The sequence below is a fragment of the Podarcis vaucheri genome (genome assembly GCF_965113315.1).
Source record: "Podarcis vaucheri genome assembly, chromosome: 7".
Classification (NCBI taxonomy): domain Eukaryota; kingdom Metazoa; phylum Chordata; class Lepidosauria; order Squamata; family Lacertidae; genus Podarcis; species Podarcis vaucheri.
In genome coordinates, this window is record NC_138765.1 from 60682490 (window position 1) to 60694326 (window position 11837).

Below are 11837 nucleotides of genomic sequence, written 5' to 3' on the forward strand. Positions count from 1 at the left end.
AGTGTCAGTATTGGAAAAATCGATGGAATTGTCAGGAAATTGCTTCGTTGCGCAGAAGGAGGAGAAATGATACCCCAAGTTCTCCAGTATATTTGTCTTGATGAGAATCTTTCCCACATATTCCCTGCTGTGAAGTTTCCTCTTCCATTTTCTCGGTTCAAAATGTAAGACTGCAGCAAGCAAAGGCTGGGGAAGACTGGCGGTTTCAGTTATCCAGAAGGGGAAGGGGAATGTTCATTTACATGCTTACGGAAAGTTAGACATGTCCAGACTAGCCCCTGGGATCGCATGGGCCCGATTCTGATGAAGATCATTATATTATAACAGCCGTAAAATTCAAACAAGAATAAACACTTTGTAAAGCTAATAATTTGGTACTAGTACATCAAATGTTACATTCCTCCCCTCTCAAGATTTCAGAAGTTTATTTTATTTATTATTTTACAATACTTATGTGGTGTTTGACTGTAATAAAACCTCTATGAGGTTTGTGAAAGATAAAATCAAAACAGTAAAATTATCAACAAAAGACTAGTAAAAACAGCTATTTTAAAACGTTCAAAAATCAACAGTAAGCATGAAAAGATTAAATGCATGTTAGCATTCTACATTTCTGGATAGGCTTGCATAAACAAAAATGTTTTAAGCAGGTGCCAAAGAGTACAGCGAAGGCTTCTGTCTGATGTCAACAGGCAGGGAGTTCCAAAGAGTAGGTGCTGATATACTAAATGATTGATAGGGTCTCACCCATCAGCAATTGTGTTGCAGCATTCTACATTAAGTACCATTTCCAGATCAAGTACAAGGGAAGCCCCACAGAGAGTACACTGCAGTAATCAAATATCGAAGTTACCGATCTCTGAACTACTGTGGTCAAGCTGAGTAATTAAACCAGGGGGATCCCTTAGACTCATACTGACTGTCCTAAGCAATTGGGGGGGGGGAGGTTTGTGGAGGCCATAGTTTGGATTTCTGCAGCTTGAAAGTTTCTGCAACTTAGGAAAGCCAGAGTGCAGATTTTTTGGAATCAAGCTGGTGGCAACATGAACCCAAACGCATAACATTGCTGTATAGACTTAAAACCAAATGAAAACAGAACCTATCATGATCTAGAAAAACAAAAATTGAGATTTATGCAATGTTCAAAGGTCTTACTTACATCTTCACATGATCTGTAATTTAGATATTAAAAAGATTTTCAGTACTGTAATACTAAGCATTAAGTCCTCCTTTAGTTGCTTCAGTATTAAAGGATCTAATAACTGCCAATTTAGGTGATTGTTATCTTGTATGAAGGGGTTGCATGCATGGCAAACAAACCAGAAAGTCTTCCCTTAACATTTATAGCTTACCACTTACACCAAACTGGGAAACTGGTTAGTAATGGCTTCAGAACGAGACAAGACATTAAACCAACTTCAAACCACAGTGGCTTGTTCTGAACCCCTTAGACAGCGTTTCATATTTCAGAAGCCACGGGAAACTATGGTTAATGGAAGACTTTCTCTTACATGTTATGTCAATGGGTCAGCATTTAGAACCAAATACTTGTCCTAATAAGCCCAAGATATTACTGAATACCATTAATGAGGAAACTCATATGACTATATTTAGATAAAGGTCTCATCCAATTTAAAGGTCTCATCCAATTAAGTCATGGCTGTTAAGGATCTTGTCTGAAATTTTTCAGGAATACAACTACAGTACTGTATGAAATTCCACACCTGTCCTGTAGATGCAGAATTGCAGAAGCTGACCAACCCTATATATCTGAAGCAGAGTTTTTAAAAACTGAATTTTCAAAAGTTGGTAACATGAGAAGCATTAAATGTGAAATTAATAGATTTCAGCACTCCTAACATTTATATACTTGCGATTTCAAATACAAATGCCAGCAAACATATCATTATAAATAAAATGTTTATTTTATACACATTTCCTACAAAAATTTACAGCACTTAAAAACACAGGTGGAGCAAGAAATGCAGAGAAGACTTCGAGAGCACAGGATTTAATTGCAGCATTCAAAGGAGAATTAAACATTGACACAAGTGTAGTTTTGGTTTCCTGTATGTACAAAATCTTCCTTGTGGTGCAGCATTTTCTACACTGCCAGTTGCTTTGTGCTTTTAAAGTTTTATACTCTTCTTAAAATAGCTTGAAACAGGTCTTGTGAAAAGGCACAGGAAGGATTTAAAATTAAATTGCTTTGTGTCAGTATTTCAAAGTCATACTATGCGTAACAGCCACTTTTAAGTTTTAACACTTTTCTGTAATAAAGGTAGATTCAGATGGCTGATTTTGCTTCTTCACAAAGATATTTCAATTGTCATCCCCTACCCACCAAGTTCCACAGGCATTTAAGGATAGAGAATTTGACTCAGTGGCTACTATGCATTTGTCATGCCTCATTAGGATGATCCAACTGGGCAAAGGGAAGGAAATAGATGGTCCTGCATTAAGTGTCATGCTGCCTGCTCATATAATCAGATAGCGTGCCACAGCTTTGCATACTCCTCCTCCTCCGGGCATCTAACCCTCTCTTGCAATATCAATAATGCAGCTTATGCTCCACTGCATAGTGAATTAATGCATTATGCTAACATTTCTGCCAACCTTAGCTAATGTCAAACCACAGTTTGCAGCAGGGATTCGAAGCAGGCTTGCAAACTGGCTTGGCACCAAATGTGGTTAGCAAAAACGCTGGCACCAAGGAAGCAGTAACTTTCGCTAGCTCAGAAACTGAAAAGAAGTTTCATGTGAGAGGGGAAAGCACACAGAGGTCTGCAGGTTGCCTAATGATGCTTAAGGAATCAGGCAGCATTATGCCAGACTGGGCCCAAAGGAAAGTCTGAATCTACCTTGAGCTTTGTTACATTTGTGGCACTTTCTTTTTATCAAGTAATCTGAAGTTGAGCAATACTAGTTTCGTGGCAAAACTACCACAGTGTAAATTTCAGATACAATACATCATTACTGTATGCCCCAAACACACAGAGGTTTTAAAATATTAAAAGCCTAAACATAGAATTTGCTGAAAATAGGCTACTGCCAATGCAAGGAACTGAAGAACAGGAGCTTTTGTGACAAATTTCAAAGTAATACGCACCAAGAAGAGTTCTGCCAGAATAATTTTTATATATAAAATGCAGCGTTGGGTGGGGAGGGAGATAGCCATGATTAATGAACAAATGTAATGGTAAAACGCTGTGTGAATGGCAGGTTTAAGTATCTCTTCAAATACTGGTTCCATTTTCTATTTACAGTGATTTGCACATCATAAAACCCATTGAGTCCTTTTCTAAATAGAGGTTCCCACCTCGCTGAAGATGAAATCCCAGAGACATACTAATACTGTCTGGCAGGGTTGGAGAACCTGTGTCCCTCCAGATGCTATTGGACTACAGCTCCCATTATCCCTTACCCATGACTGTGTTTGCTGGGGCTGATGGGAGTCAGAGTCACCCAGCATTTGGAAGGCTACAGCTTACTGCTGCCAGAGAAGGAATTGAAAGCATAAAACAGATAAGAAAACGCAAGGAAATTATGAATAAATAAACCAGATGTTTTCACGCTTTTGCTGTCAACTCAACACCCCACAATCCTATTTGGCCTCACTCTCTCAAACAAAGTTCTTTTCTTACATTTCCACAGCAGCGAGTAGAGTTGAAGGGAGATGGTGGGTTACTGGACGTGAAGCCGGGGTTTCAATATTAGTTTTCCAGTCTGGGGAAGAAAGAAATAACTTTCACATTACAGACACTCCTGCTATGTTGGGATTACTTCTCCATCGTCTTGCTAAGCCTACGCCAACTTGCTGTCCAGATGTTATGAACTACAACTCCCATCAGCCCCAGTCAGCATAGCCATCTGGAGAGAGCCAAGTTAACAAAGGCTGGTCTAGCTTAAAGAGTGGAAACTGAGAACAGAATTTGTTTGTAAGGATTATGAATCTAATTGGTCAGTTATTAGTAGAATAATTCTACAATCATAGGTTCCCAGTCCCCTGTGCAATTAATCTACAGAATTTATAGAATTAAATTTTTTTGCATGCTGCAGACCAATGATAGCACAATATTCACCCTGATTGATCTTTCATTTCTTAATAATTTAAGGATTTCATGTCAGAAAAGGAGGGCACTCAGGTTTGTCTACTAGCAACATTATAAGGAATATTTATGCCACTTCTTATAGAAGGATATCGGGCAAAAAGATCCTTAATGTCTTAGTCCCATGCAGAATAGACCACCTCGAGCCCACTGATGGGAGGAAGAAACTAGAAGCACATAGAGTAAACTGGGAACTTAAAGACAATAGAGGCTGTAAGACAATGTGTATCGGAAGATTAATAGGGGAGGAGACACATTCAGCCAGGGAAACCAAAGCCACTTACATCATCACAGGACATGTTGTATTCTGCCAGGACTGTTCGACATCGCGCTGCTATGCTGAACAGAAAACATCAAAGAAACATACCAGTCTCTAGAGTCAGGGCAAAGCAAAGCAAAGTGATTGCACTAGAGAGAAGGGGCATTGAAGGTCAGAGGGGAAGTCTCGGGCTGCATTCAGCCCTTGGGTGGTGATTCCCCACCCAAGTTGTATGCTCTGTATTTTTTTAATCAGTAAAGTAATAGGTAGCAAAGTTCTGTGGCTATCCTTGCACTCCAGCTATATCCTGGGAACAATTACCATAGAGTTGTTTTGCAGAGTGGCTGTAGGGTCACACATAATGTTGTGAAAAGCCCCACCCTGAGAGAAGATGACCTTATTCACATGTCACCACAAAGAGGGAGTACAGGAGCTTAGGTCCATACTCCCCTTTCAAGAAAACTGTTCAAACTCTCTCTGTTCTTTGACTCTGTTCTCAGAGAAAATAGAACAGTAGCTACAAGTTTATTCAATTGAAATTATTGCCAGTGTGATAATGGTTAAACATATGCCAAGTACTGAATAAAGGATACATTGAGGGTGCCACCACTCTTTTATGTATTCCAGCAAAAAACAAACCTATAAGAGTAATACAGCTAACTGTGAAGAATGGATGATTCCATAGAGATGTGAAGAAAGAAACCTAGGAGAAAACCAAACAACACTTTATTAATACATTATTAGCTTGAAATTAATACAATTAAAATATTTAAATCTTCATTGGAGAGCACAATACTCAGCAAAAGAATCACCACTGCTAACCTCTAAGGCATCTGTCCACAAGTCTGCTTCAACCTACAGAAGTTATTTTGATTTTAAAAGAAGCATATTCTACAGTCGAGAATGAGGGGCATACAAGTTACTAATTTTAACACTAATATAAGGGGGGAATAAATTATTAATTTAGAAATTAATATATAAAGTAACAGATTTGATTTCTCTCTCATTCGCCACTGTCAAAACAGGATGCTGGACAAGGCAGATCTCTGGTCTGATCCAGCAGGGCTCTTCATAAGCTCTGACTGACATAAAGGTCCCAACTTCCTACCTTTGCAATTATGAAGGCTGGCAGTGTCCCAAAGAATAGGCACATAGATATGATCTTAAGAACATTCTAGCTACTAGATTAAGCTATAACCTAACAAGCCAAAAATCATGATGCAATCCCAGATCGCTGGTTGTGACACAAACATTGTTCTAGTCCACCCTGAAGGATAGAAATACTGCACTGACACTAAACACGATGTCTAGGTTCGGCTATAGGATACCATGGGGAACTTTCCAGCAGTCTATAAAACCTGTTAATATATGCATAGCATTATGCATGAATTTATACCACAAGTTCAAGTAGATTAAATAGGAAAGCAACACAGTAGCAAGACATTTGAGAATGCTACTACCCACCTTCTGTGTTTCAGGATCTATTAACCAGTTCCAGGCACCAGTTGCTGTACAGACTGATACGACTATAAGTATTACTAATGGAAAAGGAAAATGTTAGAAGCAATATATTTGCACAGCATATAAGGGATAACTTCTAAAAAAGGTCTTAGTTATTCTCAAAGAACATGACAATCATACTAAATTGGGCGATTTACATTCCACTGAAATAAGTGGAACCTGCAGTTCATTGAACAGCACTTCCTGTACCTCATTCATCCTTTAAAAAAATATCTGCACAGGAACAGCCATCAATAGATAATTCTATGCAATTTCCAATAGGCACAAAAAGTTGGAAGAACTGCCTTTTATTAGGTTGGCTAGTAATTTAAATATGTTGCAAATTTCCAAGTTCAATAAATACTTCTCCAACACATGGGTATTCAGAGCAGAGGTAACCTCTCTTCCATAGGCAACAATTAACTATAGCAGTATTCAGGCATTCCTCACATGAAAAATAGAAGCACAGTAAAGGGGGCTGCAGTGTTGTGCATTTAGCCCCATCCCTAATGTGTTGGGGCACAATTTCTGTCACTGAGTGCTGCTCCATAGACGGAAGCATGCCTCCATTCAAAGAGCAGACTCTCCGCTACAGAAGTTACGCCCTAAAACAGTTTGCCCTTCTTCACGCAAGTAATGTCTGAAGAGGACTTCTGTTTTTCTAGAATTAGCATGACTGTATTCATTAACTAGCAGCCTTGTATGTGGAATTCCAATAAATAAATAAATAAAAGTTCAGTTTTGAAAGGTTCAGTCTGCCATCTTGGTTCAAAATAGAATCCAATTGTATTCAAATATAGATATTTGCTCCTTGATCTCAGGAATCATCATGCAAATTTTGGTGGCAATATCTTAAGAGGTGTTCAAACATACAGTGAACACATAGTAGATGCATAGGCAGATAAACAGAGATCTTTCATGTGGGAAATCCAGAATAAAACCCTGCTCAGCTGTAAAGGAATCACAAGGGTCTTGAGGAAGTATCTCTAAGCCTAACCTACTTTATAGGATTGTTGGTATGCTAAAAAAAAAAAAAAAGTTGCTGTCCTCATCTTAGTTCTAAAAATAATTGCTTTCAGAAGTTCAGGACACCACTGCACTATAGTTCTCTTTGGCAGTAAGACAGTATTATTTATCATATATTTTCTTTTCTTATGCAGAATTTTGCATCACAAATATATCATAAAAGCTACTGAAATGTTAATACTACACTATGTAGGTACAATTTGATCGAAGTATTTATAGGCAAATTTGTACTGCTCTTAGAGAGCTTGACTTACTTCTCCAGCGTCCAGTAGCTGGTTGTAAACAAGCTATATATTCAGTAAGCCTTCTTTCAAAAGCCTTGAGATCTGAAAGAAAGAAAGGCAACCATCTAATTAGACTTACTGAAATACTATACTTACTGGAAGTAAGCATCATTGAACAAAATGGGGCTTACTTTTGAGTAGACAAGTATTGGATTGTGGTGTTAGACTGCTTTAAATTTACTTTACACTAGTGAAAAATATGAAGTAGGGCAGACCTTATTCCAGATTAGTTAATCAACAACACATTCACTAGGTTTGACCACCAGCATACAGCTCTCCACAGTTTAGCCAAAGGGAATGCAGCACACAATTGAAAAAAGGTTTGACTATCCCCATCATGCACATTTTGCAGACATTAAGAGGCGGCTTTCAAAACACTCAGCATAGTTGCCTCTATAACAACAATAAACAGTACCAATAATAGGTCTAAAATAAGGTCATATTGCACCATCTGTGAAATATCCCCTAAACCCTGCCTTCAGGAATTTTGTTCTTTTTGACAAAAGTTCAGTTACTAGTGTCTTCCAAAAAACTCTACAGATTTGCTTGTGCTCCTTTTAACAACCACCTGATTTGCAGAAAGCAATTGAGGAGCAACTTGAAGGCATGGAGATAAAAATAAAATAAAATACTGTCTTATACTGATGCCTAAAAAGGAAAGTGTTTTGTAGCACTTATTTATGTTATCTATGTACAGTATCATTTTCCATGAAACCTCTGGAAGTCATTTAACATTGGAATTGTATTTAAAAACAATTTAAATTCCACTACGGATACAGATTGGGATCTAAAAACAACAACAAAACCCTCAATTCAAGAGGCTTGTTGGAAAAGGAAGATCATGAATTGGTGCTGAACAGATATTATTTATTTTATTTATTTCACAAAATCTATACCACTTATTAATTTTTTAAAAAATCAAATCAGTTTAGAAAGAGAATAAAACAATAAATAAAATTATCAGTAGAAACAGTTAAAAACAACTATACAAAATATTCCAAAATAAAATAAGCAAATAAACTAAAAACAGTTTACTGTAAAACATACATCAACATTCTACATGCCTGGATAGGGAAAGGCGCCTGCCTTATATCCATAGGCAGGGATTTCCAAAGTGTAGGTGCTGCTACACTAAAAAGATCTTATAAATGCAGAACGGGTATTATGTGGCACCTGCAATGGTGCTAGTACCGCAGACTGGTCAAGTGGGCATATATGGGGGTGAGGCGCTCTCACAGGTAAACTGGCTTTGATGGGTACAGCACTAACAAAATGTTATTATGGTGTAAGCTTCCGCAGACCTGAATCCACTTCACAAAAGCTTATGCCACAGCAACATCATCTGTTAATCCTTACCCAATGCCAACAAGACTGTCACGGTACGACTCGTCTCTCAAGGACCAGTCTGCTGTTTCAAGGTACAACCACATGGGCCAGTTGGATAGTTGTCAGCCCTGCAGCGGGAGGACAATTTAATCGGGAAGACTAAGTTTGGCAAGTCCAGCCGCTTGCTTTCTCCTCCGCGGCGGCTCACTGCCTCAGAAACTCGTTTGGGGACACTGAGAGGAAGAAAAGGAGGATACAGGACAGGCAAAATGTCCTTTCCCTGGAGGGAGGCTGGTGCCTTTATGACGCCCCCCGCCCCGCCTCAAGGGAACCCCGAATTACCTTCCGCCTGTTCCAGCGAGTTCATTGTGAGGGGCAGGGAATAAGGAGAACTCGCAGACTACCACCATTCACAGACGCAAAGTCTATGGTTTCCTTCCTCTTCCTCCTCCTCCTCCTCCCTTCCATGTAGCGCCGTAAGCTCTCGAACTCCCTTCAAATCAATGAAAGCGTCGCTTCTTTCTATTGGGCAGTTTCCCCCCTCAAGCGCCCGCCGTCCAACAAACCTCGTCTTCATTGGACAGGCTACGTATGGGCAAGAGGCTGAAGAAGGGAGGTGAAGGGAAAGGGCAAAGAAGAATACGCATGCGTAACGGTCAGTAGCGTTGTGCCGTCGACCACCCAGCGTCTCCTGCTGTGTCTTTGCAAAGGTTTCACTGACAGTTAATTGGCCGATGAACGTTATTTGCACTTCCAGGGTGGTTCACAAAATAATGCAAACAAATTCTAAAAGATCACATTAAACTTCTATAAGGTATTATTACCACTATCAGCACCACTACTATGCTTATTAGCCAGGTCTACTACTGTAAGAGACAGCCGGAACAACAATGCTTGGATTTCTTGGTGCTGCACATTATTTGCTGCCGTTGTTTATCCCACAGTGTTAAAGAAAAACCCAGGCACCATTTAAAAATTAAGAATTTAAGACAGTCCTTGCCAGTCTTCACTAAAAGCACTAAATAAATGCCTTCACTATAAAATAAGGGATCTCTGATTTGACCTTTGTGAGGTTTGCTGTGTCATGCTGAATTGTTTGATAGCTTAATTGTTATTTAGCTTAATTTAATTTTTTTTAAAAAGAAACTAATGCTAAAGTAAGTTCTAACTCAGGCTAAACCAAGACTGAGTTACTTCTAACTCAGAAATAAACCTCACTGGAACTTATACCCCCAGGATGAAGCAAAAACAGGGTTGGAGCCATGCAGCCATGTCCTCTAGTTCAGTGTTTTTCAACCACTGTTCCGTGGCACACTAGTGTGCCGCGAGATGTTGCCTGGTGTGCCGTGGGAAAAATTGAAAAATCCGAAAGATTTTTTTTTTAAAAAAAAGTCAAATTTTCGCCCACTAGGCGGGCGCTGGACTGTGTCCACCCTATTTTCCATCCATCCTGGGTGGGGATCAGATCGGATGAGAGCGGACAGGCGGTCCGCTCTCATCCGATTCCCCATAGAGAGCAGCGGGGCTCTGACATCTCCCTCTCCGCACACAGTGATGGTGTGCCTTGTGATTTCTTTCATGAAACAAGTGTGCCTTTGCCCAAAAAAGGTTGAAAAACACTGGTCTAGTTGCTTATAATTTTGGACCAGTGTTTGAAACTCCCATTGTTCTAGGGGCATTTTGCGACAGGGAATTTCATTAGCGGGAGCAGATTCTGAGTTCTGGGCGCAGTACTGCGCCTAAGATTTCAGATTAAAACTGCAGAGTGGAAGGAAAGGGGGACCTTTTTCTGCCTCCCCACTTCCAGCTACTCTGAAGACTGGAGAAGAGACCCTCTTAAGAATATTAGGGGGCTGAGCAGGGGAAGGACTAGAGACCATGTGAAAAACGAACATAATATTTTAGGGGCAGTTCTTTCATTTTCAGCTTTCTATTCTTGTTATGAAAAAAGCACACCTAGACATTCCATTGTTGCGCCCACAACCTAGGTTTAAGGTGCCATTTAGCTCCTAGCTTTCATATATAAGTTTCTTAACACTGTTTTGGACTAGGACTGGGAAGAGGCGGCAGGATTAGATCCTTTGTTGTTCTTGTACTGTATTCGCACTCTTGACTGAATGACGTTCCTGTCCTTTGTAAGCCCCACTGGAAGAAAGGCGGCTGAGGAACATTTCGAATCAACAAGCCAGCTAAGCGAGCCTAGGGATGCGTTTTGAGGCCGGGGAGACGCCGCAGGCTGCCGTGCCGTTGCCATGGAAACCAAGCAGGCCTGGGCCTAGCTCAGCCGCGGCGCCGGGGGCGCTGTGCGCGTGTAAAGGCCGCCCTTCGCTTTCGGCCCTCGGGATGGCAGGCGCACGAAGGATGCTCCGCCCCGCGGAAGAGGAGGAGCCGGGGATGGGCGGTAGCGTGTTTGCCTTTGATTCACGCCGCCGCTGCCGCTGTTGTTGCCACCGCTGTTGTTGCCGCCCCGGCCGCGCTCCCTCCCAGTTTCCTCCTGACTGTGTTTCATCTGCGGGAAGGGAGAGAAAAGGTTGAGGCCGTTGCGGGGGGCGGCGGAAGAAGAAGATTCGTGAAGCCTTGAACGTGTGAGTTGGGACGGGGGTGGGGGTGGGGGCTCGACTGCGAAGAGGGTAGCAAGACGGCGATTCGAGGCGGGGAAGTGGATTGCATATTTGTTCCGCATTACTCTCTGGGTTGTTTATAATCACCATTGTGTTTTTCTTCACCCGTTCTTTATGCCAGGAACTCAGGGTGGTATAACATGGTCCTCCTCCTCCTCCCTTCCTCGCTACCATGTTATTCTCACAACAGTCCTGCGAGGTAGTTGAATGCGACAGGCTCAAGCTCACCCAGAGAGCTTTTGCTTTTGGGGGGGTGGGTTTGAGTAGGGTCTTCTTGTTTCTAGTCTCACATGCTTAACTGCAGTGGTGCATCGGCTCATTATTTGTTTGTTTTAGTCTTTATATCTAAGCTTTCCTCTAAGGAGCTCAAAATGGTGTACCTAGGCCGCCTCCTCCTTCCCTTTTTACCCCCCCCCCATGAAGTAGGTTAGGTAGGTTAGGCTGAAAGGGAGTGACTGGCTGAGGATTAAAATCTTGGTTTCCCAGGTCCAGTGCTGTAACCACTACACCATGCTGGCTTTCAATAACATTTGGTATTGGGGAGGCACACAAACGCACAATCCACAGCAAAACTGTTAAGATACTCTACAATAAAAAATGCAAAACAGAATGAGACTCTTGCAAATCTTTCCCAACGATGAGCCTTTGAAGAAACTCAACGTGAACCATTTCCTATTCCTCTCCTCCACACCCATACTGAAATTTTTTGGCT

General features: G+C 41.0%; 1 protein-coding gene across 1 annotated transcript; it reads right to left on the minus strand.

The window, feature by feature from the left end:
• Positions 1-1903: 1903 nt before the first annotated feature.
• Positions 1904-9153, minus strand: CNEP1R1 (CTD nuclear envelope phosphatase 1 regulatory subunit 1). The gene is made up of 6 exons (XM_082233047.1): positions 8847-9153; positions 7149-7220; positions 5833-5906; positions 4962-5071; positions 4394-4448; positions 1904-3726 (listed from the first exon to the last, which is right to left on the minus strand). The coding sequence occupies exons 1-6, from the start codon at positions 8869-8871 to the stop codon at positions 3685-3687; spliced, it is 378 nt and encodes a 125-aa protein (XP_082089173.1). The 5' UTR covers positions 8872-9153; the 3' UTR covers positions 1904-3684.
• Positions 9154-11837: the final 2684 nt, after the last annotated feature.

What these genes read in the sequence shown, in the direction of transcription:
- CNEP1R1 (XM_082233047.1), bottom strand. Translation starts at nt 8,871, where the DNA reads ATGAACTCGCTGGAACAGGCGGAAG. An exon ending in AGCTACTGGACGCTGGAGAA is followed by an intron (nt 5,907 to 7,148) that starts GTAAGTCAAGCT and finishes CTTTTCCATTAG; the next exon opens with TAATACTTATAGTCGTATCA. An exon ending in AGAGTGGTGGCACCCTCAAT is followed by an intron (nt 4,449 to 4,961) that starts GTATCCTTTATT and finishes TTTTCTGTTCAG; the next exon opens with CATAGCAGCGCGATGTCGAA.